Source organism: Galeopterus variegatus, unplaced genomic scaffold (assembly GCF_000696425.1).
Source record: "Galeopterus variegatus unplaced genomic scaffold, G_variegatus-3.0.2 Scaffold2848, whole genome shotgun sequence".
Classification (NCBI taxonomy): Eukaryota; Metazoa; Chordata; class Mammalia; order Dermoptera; family Cynocephalidae; genus Galeopterus; species Galeopterus variegatus.
Window position 1 is genome coordinate 22722 of NW_007728959.1, and position 19159 is coordinate 41880.

A 19159-nucleotide genomic window follows, 5' to 3' on the forward strand; every position below is an offset into this window, starting at 1 on the left:
ATTTTTCTTACTCTTTATTGAGCACACTGTACTTAATGATTCTATCTTTTGTACAAGTGAGATGATTGACAGCAATAATACAAGGGATGGGATTAGAAATACTTTGTTATTATAAGGTACTTGCACTGCATGCATAGTGTTACTTGAAAGTGGACTTGGATTAGTTGTAAATGTACATTTCAAACTCTACAGCAATCACTAAAAAAAGTAAAAAGAAAAGGCATAATCAATATGCTAAGAAAGGAGAGAAAATGGAGTTATATAAAATACCCAGTTAAAACCACAAAAGACTGAAAGAGGAAAAACAAAAATGAGAACAAAGAATATAGGCACTGAATAAAAAAAAGTAACAAATATGGTGAATATTTATCCAACTATATCAATAAGCACTTTATTTTTTATCTGTATATCTGTTTTAACAACTGATACTTTTTTTTTGATTTAGAGTGAGTATGTACAGATTTAACTTAATACACAAGGCATTTTTGTATAAGGGTGGTTTTCTTCATATTCTTTAGAGAGAATATAACGAATATACATATTCTCTTTTACATTTCTTATAAAATATTTGAGACTTACAAAGTGTGTAGATAATATGATATGCCCCTCTATACCTCCCCCAACTTAAGAAATAAAACATTACAAATACAGTCGAAGCCCCCATGTACCCATCTCCTTTTAGGTGGAGATTTCACCCCTAGTAAGCTTAGCCATAAAGGAGAGAGAATGGTTTATGAAAGAAACACCATATTGTATGCATGTAATAGACAACACAAGTGTAAATGGGCAAAATTCTTACTGAATAAAATGTTTGGATGTTTCAAAGTGATATATGAAAAAGATAAGACAGCTGAAAATGCCTTTGTCCAGCACTTGTGTTTTACAATTACAAATTTGGACCTGGAAAGCCTGTAACTTTTAGAAAATAACACAGGTAGTTTGGAGCAGAGATGAGATGAGGAATCAGGTCAATATCACTTTAAACATCACTGGTCTAAATATACCAATTAAAAGACAGAGATTGTCAGAGTGGATTAAAAAAACAAGACTCACCCATACATTGCATATACAAACCCATTTTAAATATAAAGATATATAGATTAAAAGTAAAGGGATGAAGACAGATATACCACAGTAACACTAATAAAAAGAAATCTGGAGTAGCTATATTAATTTTAGAGCAGACTTCAGAGCAAGAAAAATTATTAAGGTTACAGAGGGGACTGCATAATGACAGAGGGGTCAATTCTCCAAAAAGACATCATAATCCTTAATGTGTATGTGCCTAACCACAGAACATCAAAATGCATAAAGCAAAAACTGATAGAACTGCAAGGAGAAATAGATAAATCCACAGTTTTAGTTGGAAACTCCAGTTTTCCTCTATCATAAATGAACACATCCAGAAGGCAAAAAATTAGTAAGAAAATAGTCAAACTCAACAGCACCATCCATAAAACTGAATAAAATTGACATCTGTAGACTACTTTATGTAACAACAGCAGAACACATTCTTCTCAAGAACATTCACCAAGGTAGACTCCATTTTGGGCCATAAACACACCTTACTACATTTATTTTATTTATTTATTAAATTTTTTTTTATTGAATCAAAATTGATTGTACATATTTTTGGGGTTCAACATTGAGATCTGTTGATCAAACCAATATTACTAGCATATATATTGTTACAAATTGTAATTATTCTTTATGCCCCTTGTCCAATCCCTCCCTATCCCCTTTTCCCTCCCCCTCCCAACTCTAATTACTCTATATTTCTTCTCTCCCTCTGAAAGAACAATGGTTACTCTGTTGATTTGCTGCCCAAATGATCTGTCCAATGCTGAGAGGCGTGATCAGGTCCCCCAATACTTTCATTGAGCAGATGCCTCTTCCATCACTCTGAAATGGGCTCTTTGGAGAGAGACATCCTCCTCCTTTCTTTATCTCTGCTGATTACTCTCCTTGTGTCAACGCACTCCAGTGGCTGGCAGACCACCTGTGTGGTGATTGTGGCAACTAGCCACCTTTGCAGAAGCCATGGTTATCATGGTGGCTGTGGTGGGCCACCCACATGGAGGTGATGTTTTTGGCATGCTCCTTGGTGCTGGTGGTGTGCCTGGTTGTGGAGAGTGTCCGATTCCCAGATCCATGCCCCAGGTCCCTGAGTGGGTCCCAAGGTGCTGGCATGGTATGCCTGGTTGTGGGAGGGGGGGTCCAGTCCCCTTCTCCATGCCTCGGGTTGCCAGGTGGGTCCCGAGGTGCTGGCGTGGTGTGCCTGGTTGGGAGGTGGGTCCGGTCCCCTTCTCCATGCCCCAGATCCCTGGGTGCATCCTGAGGTGCTGGCATGGTGTGCCTGGTTGGGAGGTGGGTCCAGTCCCCTTCTCCATGCCCTGGGTCCCTGGATGGGTCCCAAGGCGCTGGCACGGTGAGCCTGGTTGTGGGAGGAGCACCTTACTACATTTAAAAGAATAGAAATCATGTAATGTATGCTCTCACATCAAAATGCAATTAAACTATAAATCAATAATGGAAAGATAGCTGGAAAATCCAAAAATACTTGGAAAGTAAAGAACAAACTTCTAAGTAACACATGAATCAAAGAAGAAATCTCAATCTCAAGAGAAACTTTGAAGTATTTTGAACTAAGTAATTGAAAATTAAAATGGAACTTAACAAAATTTGTGGCATGTGGCAAAAGCAGGGATTTGAGGAAAATTTATAGCATTGAATGTATATTTTAGAAAAGGAGAAAGACCTAAAATCGACAATCTAACACTCCACTTTAGGAAAATAAAAAAAAAGAGCAAATTAACCCCAAAATAAGGAGAATAAAAGAAATAATAAAAATTAGAGCAGAAATCAATGCAATTGAAAACAAGAAATCAATAGAGAAAGTTACTAAAAAAATCAAATCTGGTCAATTGAAAGAATCAATAAAATTGACAAGCCTCTGGCCAGGCTTACTAAGAGAAAAGAGAGAAGATACAAATTACAAATATCAGAAATAAAAGTGGGAATATCACTATAATTTTTATGGATAATAAAAGGATAATAAAGGATAGCATTAAAAAGATAATAATACTACAAACAACTCTATGCCCACACATTTGATAGCTTGGATGAACTGGACCAATTCCAAAACTCACGCAAGAAGAAACAGACAATCTAATTAGGCCTATATATAAAATAGAGAAATTGAATCAACAATTAATAATATGCCCAAACAGAAAGCACCAGGACCAGATGGGTTCACTGGTGAATTCTATCAAACATCTAAGCAAAAAATTATACCAATTCTCTACAATCTCTTCCAGAAGATAGAGGCAGGGCGAATACTTTCTAACTTATTCTACAAAGCCAGCACTACTCTAATACCAAAACCAGACAAAGACATTACAAGAAAACTACAGAGCAATATCTCTCATGACATAGATGCAAAAAATTCAACAAAATATTAACAAATTAAATCAAACAATGTATAAAAATTTATACACTGTGACTAAGTGGGATTTATCCCAGATATGCAAAGTTGGTTCAACATTTGGAAATAAATTAATATAACTCAACATATCATCAGGCTAAAAAAAAATGACATGATCATCTCAATAGATTAAAAAAAGTATTTGACAAAAGCCAACATCTCTTTATGATAAAAACGTTTTAGAAAACTAGCAAACTATTACAGTGATACTTCTTCAACTTGATAAATAGCATCTACAAAAATCCTATAACTAACATTATACTTAATGGTGAGAAACTAGCAGCTTTCCTGCTAAGATCAGAAACAAAGCAAGGAAGGCCCCTCCTACCACTCCTTTTCAACGTCATGCAGAAAATCCTAGCTCATGCAGTAGGAAAAGAAAATGAAATGAAAAGTACATAGATTGGGAGAAAATAAAACTTTGCTCACAGGTGACGTAACTGTCCTGTAGAAAATTTGAAGGAATCCACAAAAAACTACTGAAACTAATAAACGATTATAACAAAGTTGCAGGATACAAGGTTAACATACAAAAGATAATCACTTTTCTCTATATTGGCAATGAATAAGTGGACTTTGAAATTAAAAACACAATACCATTTACACTAGTACCCACAAAAATGAAATACTCAGGTATAAATCTAGCAAAATATAGTTATGTGTTGTTTAATGGCAGGGATATGTTCTAAGAAATTCATGGTTAGGTGATTGTCATTGCGTGAACATCACAGAGTCTACTTACACAAATCTACATGGTATAGCCTTACTAAACATGTAGGCTATATGGTATAGCCTATAACTTCTAGGCTACAAACCTGTGCAGCATATATCTGTACTGAAAACTGTAGGTAATTATAACACAATGGTAGGTAGTTGTGTATCTAAACATAGAAAAGGTACGGTAAAAATATGGTCTATTTATAACCTTTTAAAAACATTTATTTGTAAATATTTGTGGGGTACAGTGTGTTGTTTCAGTACATGCATATACTGTACATTGATTCACTTAGAATAAATAACATAGCTTTGTACCCATTAATCCACCAGTTCCCCTCCTCCCCACCCCCTTCCCTCCTGGCTCTGGTAACCAATATTCTACTCTCTACTTCTATGAGAATCTTTCTCTTTCTTTCTTTTCTTTCTTTCTTTCTTTCTTTCTTTCTTTCTTTCTTTCTTTCTTTCTTTCTTTCTTTCTTTCTTTCTTTCTTTCTTTCTTTCTTTCTTTCTTTCCTTTCTTTCTCTCTCTTTCTTTTTCTTTCTTTCTCTATCTATCTATCTATCATCTATCATCTATCTATCATCTATCTAATTTTTTAGATTCCACATATGAGTGAGATCACGAGGTATTTTTCTTTCTGTGCCTGGCTTACTGCATTTAACATAATGGTCTCCAGTTCCATCCATGTTGCTGCAAATTTCACTTTTTTATACCTTAACAGAATTCCATTGTGTAGATATACCATAGTTTTTTGTTTTTCCCTCCAATCCATTCATCCATTGATGGGCATTTAGATTTCTTCCATCTCTTGGCTATCATGTATAGTGTTGCATGAACATGGGAATGCAGGTTTCTCTTTGATATATTGATTTCATTTCCTTTGGGTATATACCCAGTAGTGAGGTTGCTGGATCATATGGTAGTTCAATTTTTAGTTCTCTGAGGAACCTCTATACAGTTTTCCACAATGGCTGTGGAATTTACATTTCCATCAGCAATGTAGGAGAGTTCCCTTTTCTCTGCATCCTTGCCAGCATTTGTTATTTTTTGTCTTACTGATAATAGCCAGTCTAATTGGATGATATATCATTGTGGTTTTAATTTGCATTTCCCTGATGATTAATGATGTGGTGCATTTTTCCATATGCCTGTTGGCCATTTGTACTTCTTTTGAGAAACATCCTTTGCCCGATTTTTAATTGGGGTGTTTGTTTTTTGGTATCATTTGAGTTCCTTATATATTCTGGATATTAGTCCTTTGTCGGATGTGTAGTTTGCAAACATTTTCTCCCATTCTGTAGGTTGTCTGTTCACTTTGTTGATCATGTCCTTTACTATACAGAAGCTTTCTAGCTTGACATAGTCCCACTTGTCTATTTTTGCTTTAGTTGCCTGTGCCTTTGTAGTCTTGCTCAAAAAGTGCTGCCCACTCCCATTTCATGTAGTGTTTTCCCTATGCTTTCTTCTAGTAGTTTCAAAGTTTTGTGTCTTAAATTTAGGTCTTTAATCCACTTTGAGTTGATTTTTGTGTGTGGTCAGAGATAGGGGTCTAGTTTCAATCTTCTGCATGTGGACATCCAGTTTTCCCAGCACCATTTATTGAAGAGGCTGTCTTTTCCCTAATGTATATTTTTGTCACCTTTGTCAAAAATCAGTGGGCTGTAAATGCATGTGTTCATTTGTGGGCTCTTTATTCTGTTCCATTGGTCTATTTGTCTGTTTTTATGCCAGTACCATGCTGTTTTGGTTACTATAGCTTTATAGTATATTTTGAATATAGGTAGTGTGATGCCTCAAGCTTTGTTATTTTTAAGATTGCTTTGGCTATACAGAGTCTTTTGTGGCTCCATACAAATTTTAAGACCTTTTTTCTATTTCTGTGAAGAATGTCACTGGTATTTTGACAGGTATTTCATTGAACCTATAGATTACTTTGGGTAATATAGACATTTTGGTTATATTAATTCTGCCAATTCATGAACAGGGGATATCTTTCTATTTATTTGTGTCGTCTTCAATTTCACCAATGCTTTATAGTTTTTTTGTTGTAGATCTCTTTCACCTCCTTGGTTATATTTACTCCCAGGTATTTCATTTTTTTGGTAGCTATTATAAATGGGATTACTTTTTGATTTCATGTTTAGATATTTCATTTTTGGCATATAAGAAGGCTACTGATTTTTGTGTGTTGATTTTCTATCCTGCCACTTTACTGAATTCATTTCTTAGTTATAGTAATTTTTTTGGAGTCTTCAAGGTTTCCTGTATATAGGATCATGTCATCTGCAAATAGGGATAGTTGTCTTCCTTCTTTCCTATTTGGATGCCCTTTATTACTTTCTCTTGCCTTATTGCTCTAGCTAGAACCTCCAGTGCTGTGTTGAATAATAGTGGGGAAAGTGGGCATCCTTGTCTTGTTCTAGATCTTAGAGGAAAAGCCTCCAATTTTTGTCCATTTGGTAAGATATTAGCTGTGGGTTTTGTTGTATATGGCCTTTACTGTGTTGAGGTGCATTCCTTCTATACCTAATTTGTTGAGTGTTTTTATCATGAAGGGGTTTTATCACGTGATTTTTCTGCATTTATTGAAATGATTATATTTTTTGCTTTATTCTGTTGATGTGATGTATCAAATTTATAGATTTGCATATGTTGAACCATCCTTGCATCCCACTTGATCACAGTGAATGATCTTTTTATTGCCTCGCTGGATTCTGTTTTTTAGTATTTTGTGGGGGACTTTTGCATCTGTATTCATTAGGGATATTGTTCTGTAGTTCTCTATTTTGTTGTGTCTTTTTCCAGCTTTGGTATGAAGGTAATGCTGGCCTTGTAGAATAAGTTTGGACGTATTCCCTCCTCTTTTTTTTTTTTTCCCCAGAAGAGTTTGAGGAAAATTAGTACTAATTCTTCTTTAAATGCTTGGTAGAATTTGGCAAACCAACTGGTCCTGGGGTTTTATTTGTTGGGAGATTTTTTATTACTGCTTCAGTTTCATTACTCATTATTGGTATGTTCAGGTTTTCTACTTCTTCATGATTCAACCTTGGCAAGTTGTATGTGTCCAGGAATTTATTCATTTCTTCTGGGATTTCCAGTTTGTTAGTGTATAGTTGTTTATAATAGTCTCTTATGATCCTTTGTATTTCTGTGGTATCCATTATAATGTCTCTTTTTTCATTTCTGATTTTATTTATTTGAGTCTTCTCTCTCTGTTTTTTTGTTAGCCTAGCTAAACGTTTATCAATTTTATTTATATTTTGGAAAACCAACTCTTTGTTTCAATGATCTTTTGTATTTTTAAAAAATCTATAATTTATTTATTTATGCTCTCATCTTTGTTATTTCTGTCTTTCTACTGATTTGGGGTTTGGCTTGTTCTTGTTTTTCTAGTTCCTTGAGTTGTAATGTTAGATTGTTTATTTGAAGTCTTTCTTCTTTTTTGATATAGGCATTTACTGTAATAAACTGCCCTCTCAGAACTTCTTTTGCTGTATCCCATAGGTTCTGGTATGTTTGTTGTGCTTCAATTTTCATTTGTCTCCAGGAACTTAAAAATTTTCTTCTAAATTTATTCTTTAACCCTGTAGTGGATTGAATTATGCTCCCCCCAAACTCATTGAAGCTTGGATTGTGTCCCTCAAGTTTTATGTATTAGAAACTTAGCCCCACTGTGACTGTTAAGACGCTGGGAAATCCTATTATAGTAATTGAAAGGTGGAGCCTTGAAAAGGTGATTGGATTGTAGGACCATGCAGTAGTGAATGGATTAAAAATGGTGGTCAGGGGCATGGTTCTTAGGGCTTTAAAAGAAGAGGAGAGTTTGTCTTGCTCTCTCTCTTGCTCTCTCTGCTTCCCCCATCTTGCAATGTGAGACCTCTGGGTCACTGTTGCCACCACTAATATAAACCCATTTATTATTTAGGAGCATGCTGTTTAATTTTCATATATTTGTAAAGTTTCAAATGTCCCTTTTTTTTTATTTCTGGTTTTATTCTGCTGTGGTTAGACAAGGGAGTTAGTATGATTTCAGTTTTTAAAAATTTGCTGAGACTTATTTTGTGGCCTAACATATTGTCTATCTTAGAGAATGTTCCATGTGCTGTATATTCTGCAGCTGTTGGATGAAGCTTTCTATAAATGTTTGTTAGGTTTCATTGGTCTAGAGTGGAGATTAAGTCTGATGTTTCTTGGTTAATTTTCTGTCTGGATGATCTGTCCTCTGCTGAAAGAGAGGTATTAAAGTTGTCAACTATTATTGTGTTAAAGTCTGTCTCTCTCAGTAGGTCTGGTAGTATTTGCTTTATATATCTGGGTGCTCTGAACTTGGGTATGTATATATTTAGGATTGTTATATCCTCTTGTTGAACTGATCCCTTTATCATTATATAATGACCTTCCTCATCTTTTTTTACTTTTCTTGGCTTGAGGTCTATTTTATCTGATATAAGTATAGATACTCCTGTTCTTTTTTGGTTTTCATTTCATGAAATATTTTTTCCATCCCTTCACTTTCAGTCAATTTGTGTCCTTATAGGTGAAGTGAGTTTCTTGCAGGTAGCATACTGTTTATTCTTGTTTTATAACCCATTCAGCCACTCTGTGTCTTTTAATTTGAGAATTTAATCTATTTACATTTAGAGTTATTATCAACATATAGGAACTTGTTACTGCCATTTTCTTACTTTTTTCTCATTGTTTTGTAGATCCTTTTCCTCTTTTTTGTGGTCTTACTGTCTTCCTTTGTAATTAAGTGGTTTTCTCTAGTAGTATATTTTGATTACTTCCTATTTATTTTTACTATGTCTGATAAATTTTTGTGTTATGTTTAACATGAGGCTTACAAGAAACATGTTGTAGTTATAACAGATTATTTTAAATTAACAACAATTTGGCTTTGATCACTAAAGGAAAAAAGAAAAAAACAGAGCCAACTCTATGCTTTGGGATCATAACCCCCCACCACCTTTTGATGTTTTGTTGTTGCAGTCTACATATTTTGATATTGCCTTTCTCTGGTTATTGAATTTGTTATTATCTTATTGAGTTTGCCCTTCAATCTTCATAGGAAGGATATGAGAGGTTTATTCACCACTCTTACAACGCTGGAGTATTCTGAGAATGTCTGTGTATTTAATTTACCAATGAGTTTTGTATCCTCAAAAGTTTTCTTGTTACATTTTAGTGTCATCTTCTTTCAGCTTGAAGAGCTCCCTTTAGAATTTCTTCTAAGGAAGTTTGACTGTTGATGAATTCCCTTAGCTTTCATCTGTCTGGGAAATTTCTCCTTCATATTTGAAGGTTATTTTTTTTTCTTTTTGTCTTTTTTCGTGACCGGTAATGGGATCGCAATCCTCAGTGTCGCACCCGTACTGGGGCCGGCAACGGGATCGCAACCCTCGGTGTCATGTCCGCACTGCGCTCAACCAGTGAGCGGACTGGTCTCTATATGGGATCCAAACCCTCGGTGGGAGCACCGCCGTGCTCCCAAGCGCCGCACTCTACTGAGTGCGCCACTGGGCCAGCCCTTTGAAGGTTATTTTTGCTGGCTGCAGAATTCTGGGTTGATAGTCTTTTTCCTTCAGCACTGTGAATATATCATTCCATTCTCTCCTGGTTTATAGGGTTTCTACCGAAAAATCCACTGAAAGCCTTATTGGGACTTTGTTGAACGTCATGTGTTTCTTTTCTCTTGCTGCTTTCAGTATCTTTTGTCTTTGGTTTTTGATAATTTAGTTATGATGTGCTTTGGGTGTGTTTCTCTTTGGATTAAATTTGTTTGGTGACCTAAGTTTCCTGTACATGGGTGCTGTCATCCTTCTCCATACTTGAGAAATTTTTAGCCATTATTTCCTTAAATATGCTTTCTAAATCTCTTCTTTTTTTTAAATCTACTTCAGGTACACCAATTATGCAGATATTTTGCTTGAAGGAGTCCCATAATTGCTTCAATTCTGTTTTATTTTTTCTTTTTAGTCCTCTTATTGGATAATTTCATATGTTCCAGCTTTGAGCTCACTGTTCCTTCTTCTGATCAATTCTTCTGTTGGAGCTTCCTATCAAACTTTTCTTTTCTTTTTTTTTTTTTGTCTTTTTTGTCTTTTTCAGTGTCCGGCAATGGATCGCAACCCTCAGTGTTGCCCCCATACCAGACCAGGGACCGGCGCCTCGCTCAGCCAGTGAGCGGGAACCGGTCTGTATGTGGGATCCGAACCCTCGGGCGGGAGCGCCGCCGCGCTTCCCAAGCGGCACACTATCCAGTGCACCACCGGGCCAGCCCCCTATCAAACTTTTCAGTTCAGATAATACATTCTTTGTTTCTAGAATTTCTATTTGATTTTAAAAAATGGATTACATTTCTTTTTCAAGTTTTTTTTGTTCTGCTACTTGTTTTCCAACTATCATTTAATTTTCTATCTGTATTTTCTTGTAACTTCCTGAACATCTTTAGGAGGATTATCCTAAATTCTCCGTCAGATGTTTCATAAATCCACTGTTCTTCTGAGTCCATTGCTGGCCCTTTGTTGGTTTCATTTGGTGGTGTCATATTTCTCTGTTCTTTCTCAATTTTGGTGTCTTTACATTGATGCCTGTGTATTTGAGGAGATGGATACCTCTTCCAGGTTTTATAGGTGTTCTTTGGTGATGTTAGACCTTTACTGCTTAATATCAGAACTTTGTCTCTGGTCTGTGTTTATCTTTTTCTTTTTTCCATTCTGCAATGGATTAATAGCAGCCACCAGCCCTTAAGCACTGCCCTGGAACTAATTTGCAGTCCTGTGGTTAATTCCAAGATTGGGGGAAACTTCCTGCAGAGACTAGAACTTGGACTCTGTGCCAGAGCTAAATTGCTCCCTTACTGTTGCTTCTCAGACTGGGGAAAATTTTTTTTGTGGACTGGATTTTAATTGTTGGCCTTTTAGTTACTTCCAGCTCATGTGGGGTCATCACAGATGCAACTGGGCTGTGTGGAAACTCTGGCCCAGGACAGTCTTTCCCACAAACTGCACCCCTTGCAGTTCTATTGCACTGACTGGTTTCTACTGTGTAACACCTGTGCCTACTGGAAGGCAGAACATCTGTCTATGCTGCTTCCTGATGCAGCCTTCATGGATCAGCCCCTCCCCACCAGCACTGCAAACATTTCCTGTGGGGTGGCCCCACACAAGTCCCCTATGAAGACTCATTGACCTCGGGTGAATCCTTCCTCCCATTGGCCTTCCTCCCCAGCCCCTCTTTCCTATGTGGGTACTGGCTTTGCTGACCTGGGAAATGGGATGGTGCACTCTAAAGTGTGTGTGTGTGTGTGTTTTGCCAGCAGTCATGGCACCCTTCCCCCCCTGCAGACTCCAAGCAGTTTCATGCAAAAGGTGCTGTTGTGGCTTTGCTGTCTCTAGGTAGCTATTCCATGCCATGTGCCATGCTGGCCTGGGGGATGGCTGTGGCTGGGTCTGATTGGGGTCAGCTTTCAATGCCAAGTTCCAGTGATTAAAAGATGACAGTTTTTATGTTTTAATAGTTGTGGTTGATCTACTGTGATGGGAGTGATGCTGCGATCATCTAGTCTGCCATCTTGGTGACCCAGTATTATAATCTTATGAGGCCACCATCATATAGGTAGTCCATCATTAACTAAAGCATCATTTTGTGGTGCATGACTGTATGCACAGGATCTATGTTAGGAAAACTACAAAACTCTGATGAAATGAATTAAAGAATAACAAAATAAATTGAGAGATATTCCATGTTCATGAATGGGAATAGTCAATATTGTCAACATGTCATTTTTTCCTAACTTGATCTATAGACTCAAAGGAATAACAATTAAAATCTTAGGAATTTATTTTTGGGATATCAACAAACTGATTCTAAAATTTATAAGGAGAGGCAAAAGACCCAGAATAGCAAACACAATATGAAAAGGTAAGAACAAAGTCAGAAAACTGACATTAGTCAACTTCAAGACTTAATATAATCAGGACAGTGTGGCAGTGGTGAAAGAATAGACTAATAGATCAATAGAACAGAAAAGAGAGCTTTCAGCACCACACAAGTATAGCCAACTGATCTTTGACAAAGGAGCAGAGGTAATATAATGAAGAAAAGACAGTCTTTTCAACAAATGTGCTGGAACAACTAGACATCCCCATGCCAAAAAAAAAAAAAAAAAAATCAATCAAGACACAGACTTTACACCCTTCAAAAAAATTAACTGGAACTGGATCATAGACTTAAATATGATACACAGAACTATGAACTCCCAGAAGATAACATAGTAGTAAATCTAGATGACCATGGGTATGATAATGACTTTTTATTTTTTCCTTTTTGTCTTTTTTACTGACCGGCAACGGTATCGCAACCCTCGGTGTTGTGCCCACTCCTCGCTCAGCCAGTGAGTGGGAACCGGTCTCCACATGGGATCCGAACCCTCGGCGGGAGTGCCGCTGCACTCCCAAGTGGCGCACTCTCATGAAAATTAAAAACTTCTGCTCTGCAAGAGACACCATCAAGAAAATGAGAAGACAAATCACAGACTGGGAGAAAATATTTGGAAAAGGCATATCTGATAAAGGACTGGTGGTCAAAATATCCAAAGAACTTTAAAAACTCAACAATAAGAAAATGAACACCCAGTTAAAAAATGGGCAAAAGGTCTGAACAGACACCTCACCAAAAATGATATACAGATGGCAAGTAATCTATGAGATGATGTTCAACATCATATATCATTAGAGACCTTTAAATTATAATACCAATGAGATATCATTACATATACATTAGAATGACAAAAATTCAAAATACCAACAACACCAAGTGTTGGTGTAGATGTGGAACAAGAGGAGCTGTCGCTGTTGGTAGGAATGCAAAAGGGTACAGGCCGCTTTGAGAGACAAAATAGATACACACTTACCACACAATCCAGCAATTTTACCTCTCGGTATTTATGCAAATGAGTTGAAAACTAATATCCAAACAAAAGCCTGCACACAGATGTTTATAGCAGCTTTATTCATAAGTTTCCAAACTTGAAAGAAACCAAGATGTCTGTATTAGTCTGATTCTATTGCTTATAACAGAATACCTGAAGGGGTAATTTGTAAAGAAATGGAATTTATTTCTTACAGTTCTGGAGGCTGGGAAGTCCATGGTTCAGGGGGTGCACCTGGGGAAGGCCTTCTTCTGGGCAGGAACTCTCTGTAGGATCTTGTGACAACCAAGGTATCACATGGTAAGAAAATAGCATGAGCAAGAGCTTTCCCATGTGTTCTTAAAAAGCCACCAGTCCACACCCAGGATTCCTCATTATGACCATCAACCCATTACTCCATGAATGGATTAATCCATTACAGTCCTCACGACCCAAGCACCTCTCAAAGGCCCCTTCTTCTGAATACCATCATTGGATCCCTCACCCTCTTACCATTGTTAAAATGGGATCAGGTTTCCGACACATGAACTTTTGAGGGACACATTTGACCCATAGCAATGTCCTTCAGCACATGAATGAATAATAAAATGTGGTACGTCCAGAAAATGGAATATTATTTAGTGCTAAAAAGAAATAAGTGCCTTTCGGCTGGAACCACCATCTTCCAGTAATTTGCCAAAATGATGAACACAAAGGGAAAGAGGAGAGGCAACTGTTCTCTAGGTCTTCTAGGACACGTGGAGTTATACCTTTGGCCACACACATGCGAATCTGCAGGAAAGGTGATGTAGACATTGAGGAAATGGGAACTGTTCAAAAAGGAATGTACCAAAAATGTTACTGTGATAGAACTGGAAGAGTGTACAGTGTCACCTGGCAGGCTGCTGGCACGCTTCTGGCACTGATGTAGACAAGTTCAGGGCAAGATTCCTGCCAGGAGCATTCACGTGCGTGTTGAGCATATTAAGCACGCTAAGAGCTGAGACAGCTTCCTGAAACACATGAAGGAAAACGATCAGAAGAAGAAGGAAGCCAAAGAGAAAGGAACCTGGGTTCCACTAAAGCGCCAACCTGCTCTGCTCAGAGAAGCACACTTTGTGACAACCAATAGCCAGGAGCCTGAGCTGCTGGAAGCTAGTCCCTAAGAATTCATGGCATAATGGGTATAAAAAAATAAGAGATCAAGACTGCTGTACTGTAAAAAAAAAAAAAAAGATCAACCACGAAAATACATACAGGAAAATTAAATGTGCATTACTAAGTGAAAGGAGCCGTTCTGAAAAGGCTACTTACTATCTGACATTCTGGAAAAGGTAAACTACGGAGACAGTAAAAAGTCACTGGTTGCCAGGGGCTGAAGGAAGGAAGGGAGGACCAGGCAGAGTGCAGACGATTACTAAGGCAGTGAGTCTATTCTGTTTGATACTGTAATGATGGATACATGCCACTCTACATTAGTCAAAACCCACAGAATGGACGCAACCAAGAAGAAATTCTACATAAACTAAGGACTTTGAGTGGTAATAACATGTCAATGGAGGTTAATCATTTGCAACAAATTAACCCTGTGGGCAGGATGTTGAGAGTGGCAGAGTTTGTGCATGTGTGGGTGCAAGGGATATATGGGTATTCTCTGTACTTTTTGCCAAATTTTGCAGTGAACTAAAACTTCTATTAAAAAAAGAGCTCTATTAATAGAATCCAAGGCCCCATCTCATCTCTTGATAAGATAAGGCCCATCCATCTTAATCCTCTCACCCAGGGGAGGAGGGACAGGCCTCTGCCCTGCACCCTCCACCCCATTCAGCCCCCAATCCTGACCTGGCAGCTGCTCTCAGCACCCTCCTCTCAGCAGCTCCTGCAGAGATGGGCACCAGGCACCGGACCATCTCCTTCCTCCACCTCCGGCTGAGGGACTCCAGCCCTGACCCCTGCCCCAGGTTTCTCTGGCAGCTCCAGGGACACTTTCTCCCATGACGTGATCAGTCTGCCAGTGTAGGTCCCCCAACAGGATAAAAGGATTTGGGCTGAGTGGGGGTGGAGGGAGGATCGGGATGGCCTTCAGGGCAAAGGTGGATGTGAGGATGACTGGCCCCTGGCTCTGCCTGCACAGGGCACGGACACTGGGCAGCAGAGCCGCTCTGGCACCCAAGGCAGTGCGGCCCTTTGAAGCCATTCCCCAGCATCCTGGCAACAAGTATCTGAGGCTGCTGCAGATCTGGAAGGAGCGCGGCCGTGAGAACTTTCACCTGGAGACGCATCAGACCTTCCAGGAGCTGGGGCCCATTTTCAGGTAAAGCCCTCCCTGGCCCCTGGCTGAGAATGCCCAGAATCTTCAGGCCCTGCGGTTGCCCAGCCCTTGCCAGGCACACAGAGCTGCCTATTCCCAGTGGGTGCCTGTGCTCTACACCCTAGGAAGGCAGGGAGGGAGCATGGTGGTTGCTGGTCTGTGCCTCTGCTGGTGGAGACAAAGACTCTTCGTGGCTCACTGCTGAGAGGACAGAGCTCAGAGGCACTAAAGTTGGAGAAGTTTCAGAGGACAGCAGGAGGGACGTCCTGCTGTAAAGCCACAGTCCAGGAGAGGGGAGAGCTCAAATAGGAGACAGTGGGGTTGGTTTTGCAGAGTGGGGCTCAGGTCAGGATGGGACTTCACTCAGCAGGGCTCTGTGCTTTATCCACAGAGATGACATGGGAGGAACACGAAGGGTGGTCGTGAAGCTGCCGGAGGACGTGGAGAGGCTGCAGCAGGTGGAAGGCCTGCACCCTCGCCGGAATGTTCCGGAACCATGGCTGGCCTACAGACAGCATCATGGGCACACATGTGGCGTGTTCTTGCTGTGAGGGGCGAGTCTGCATGAGGAGGAAGGAGGGTGGGGAGACAGAGGAGACCCCAAAGCACAGCCGCCCTGGGGCCTATTGGGGTGAAGACAGGTGACCACCAGCACCCGATGAGTGCCTTGCCATGGGGGCCATGTGTGCCCCATGGCCGGGGGCAGCAGGACCGAGGTAGAGAAATGCAGGGGCACCTTCTCAGATGACAGATGAACAATGAGCACTTGCAGTGAGGGGGCGGCCGGCCTGCACAGGCCTGGCAGGTGCTCCCTCTGTAGGGTGGTGGCTCTCCTTCCTGCAGGGGAGGAAACTGAGGCTCTGAGAAGGGGAGTCACTGGCAGAGGTCCAGGTCAGCGTGCGCCAGCGCCTGACATCCCCAGGGCTGCACCCCACCCCCAGAGTGCCCTTGGCTTCTGGAGCCAAGGCAGTCCCTCGCTTTGGGGGATACAGTCCTGGGGACAAGTGCCATGGAGATCAAGGTGGTCGCGGACTCTTTTGCTCTCAGAACGGAAGCCAAAGTAGGGTGGTTGCCCTGGGGCACGTTTCATCCCCCGTGGAAAGCGTGGCACACCTGGTCAGGAAGGCAGGCAGAAGATGGGACCTGGAGTCCATCATCTGCAAAAAGGTGGAAATTAGGGCGGGAGGAAGGCGAAAGGAGGAAGGTCAGAGTGTTCCCGGCTGCCCCACCTCCCGTCAGGAAGCGAATTCTCTTCGGAACAGAGAGGTTGAGAGAGGTGAGCACTTGGGGGTGGCCCCTCATCTGAGTGAAACCAGAGGAACTCAGGACCCAGGAAGGGCAGTCCCAGGAGACAGTGAGTGCGCATACGTAAGGGAGGGGCAGGCTTGTGTGTGTGTGTCTGTGTGTGCGTATGGGGGTCTGTGCATGTGTGTGTGCATGTGCTCATGTGTGCCTGTACAGGCAAGTGTGCAAGTTGGATGTACCTGTGTGTGCCTGTATCAATGTGTATGCATTTGTACGTGTGAGCAGGTGCTTGTGTTTGTATGTGTGTGCATGTATATTTCTGTGAATGTGTGTGCATTTGCATTTTACATGTTCACATGCATGTGTTGCAAGCTTGTGTGCTTCCTGTACCTGAGACGGGACACATCTGCACATGTGCATATGCCTGTGGTCATTGTCAATATTTGCCAGGCACTAGCCAGAGACCAAGAGGGATTTTTGCATTAAAGTGGCCAAGAGTGAAAATTCCTCCTCACCATTCATGTAACAGCATCCTTGGAGACGCCAGTGTGCTCTGGAATGTGTCTTGAGGTCGTGCGTGGGTGCACACGGGTGCATGAGCCTGTGATCATCGTCCATGCCTGGAGGCAGCTAGCTGCAGCAGAAGAAAGCTGGTTCTGCATGAATGCAGCCAAGGGTGTCAATCCCTGCCCATCATTCACTGGAGCACATCCAGGGAGCTCCATGTGCTCTGGGCGCGCTAGCCATAGATAAAGAAGGGATTTTTGCATAAAGTGGCTGAGGGTGGAAATCCCTGCCCTCCATTCACTGGAGCACATCCACGTGGCCCGATGTGCTCTCGACGGTTGGTCCCTGCCCTACAGGAGATGGGGACACGTCACAGAGACAGGCAGGTGTGGCTGACACGGGGCAGAAGATCAGAAAAGGAAGGGCAGGGAGATGAGAGGCCAGCCAGGGCCTCCCCGTCTGGGGCAGGTGTGGGTGAAGTGGGCAAAGCTTCACAGGAGGGTCAACCTCCCCCCTTGCAGAAGAGACCGCCCCCCAGGGAACATTCCCCTTGTGGACGAGGAAGGTGGGGTACAGGTTTGGGGCCAGCTGCTTGCTCGGGCTGCCTCTCAAGCTGTGCTCTATAGGAATGGGCCGGAATGGCGCTCCGACCGACTGCGGGTGAACCCAGATGTGCTGTCACCACAAGCCGTCCAGAAGTACATCCCCATGCTGGATGTGGTGGCAAGGGACTTCTCAATGGCCCTGAAGAAGAAGGTGCTACAGAATGCCCGGAGGAGCCTGACCCTGGACATCCAGCCCAGTATCTTCTACTACACTGTAGAAGGTGTGGGGTCATGTGAGAAGGTCCCGGCCTCAGTGTCTCTGGAGTAGGCCTGGAATGGGGCAGGGAGGGCTGGCAGGAGGCAGCCGTGAGGCCCGGGACTGCCTGTGGCTCAGCTATGCCATTTCCCTGCAGCCGGCAACTTAGCTCTTTTTGGAGAGCGGTTGGACCTCTTTGGCCATAATCCAAGCTCTGCCAGCCTGAACTTCATCCACGCCCTGAGGGCCATGCTCAGATCCACCGTACAGCTCATGTTCATGCCCAGGAGCCTGTCCCGCTGGACTTGCAGCAAGGTGTGGAAGGAGCACTTTGAGGCCTGGGACTACATCTTCCAGTATGGTGAGGGCCAGCGATCCGGTGGTGCTGTGTGGCAGGGACACAATGGTCACCCAATTTCTCCTTGTCCACAGCACAGGGGAGAACTGAGGCCACATGCAAAGGCTATGGCTTCCTCATGGTCCTGACCGACAAATTTGGCAGGAAGCTGGGGCTGGGCTGGGCTGATCCCCAGATCTTGGGATAGAAGTCCTTTGGGAACTTGGGGATGTTGGGGGCTGGGTGCGTAGGATGAGGACAGAGAAGAGGCGCTTTACAGCACTAAGGCTGGGGACTGTCTCCCCTTCCTCCAACAGCCAGCAATTGCATCCAGAAAATCTATCAGGAGCTGAAGGTCAATAGCCCTGAGCACTACAGCGGCATCGTGGCAGAACTGCTGTTGCACGCAGACTTGTCACTAGATGCCATCAAGGCCAATGCTATTGAACTCACAGCGGGGAGCGTGGACACGGTCAGCACCCAGCCCTCCCCATCCAGTGTGAAGCCCGCCCTGACTCCCAGGCAGTGGCTTCAACACCAAATGTCACCATGTGCCCCATGGTCACTCTGTGCCTCCCAGGCTCCTGCCATCCTCAGCTCAGGGCTGGTCTGAAGAGGCTGGAGGAGGGAGATGTTCAGCTGCAGGTGGCAGAGCAATACAGACATTACACAGGCCATGACATGGGGTGGTGAGGCTGCCAGGTCTCAAGCTGGGGCTGGCAGATGCCTCCGGAATTGCCCCAGGAGGAGGAGCTCATTTGTGTGTGGGATGGCCCGTTCAGGGTAGGGCAGTCTGGGCTGAGGAGCCTGTGCATGGCCAGGGCAGATACCCCCTTTGGAGCAGG

The 19159-nt window shown here is 41.9% G+C and overlaps 1 protein-coding gene across 1 annotated transcript in view; it reads left to right on the forward strand.

Moving 5' to 3' along the window:
* The first annotated feature begins 15188 nt into the window (after positions 1–15188).
* Positions 15189–19159, forward strand: part of LOC103599088 (cytochrome P450 11B2, mitochondrial-like) — a 6025-nt gene continuing 2054 nt past the window's right edge. The window contains exons 1-5 of the mRNA XM_008583177.1: positions 15189–15427; positions 15816–15971; positions 17803–18002; positions 18135–18338; positions 18632–18910. Coding sequence (XP_008581399.1) covers positions 15189–15427; positions 15816–15971; positions 17803–18002; positions 18135–18338; positions 18632–18910 — 1078 coding nt within the window. The remainder of the gene's footprint in view (positions 15428–15815; positions 15972–17802; positions 18003–18134; positions 18339–18631; positions 18911–19159) is intronic.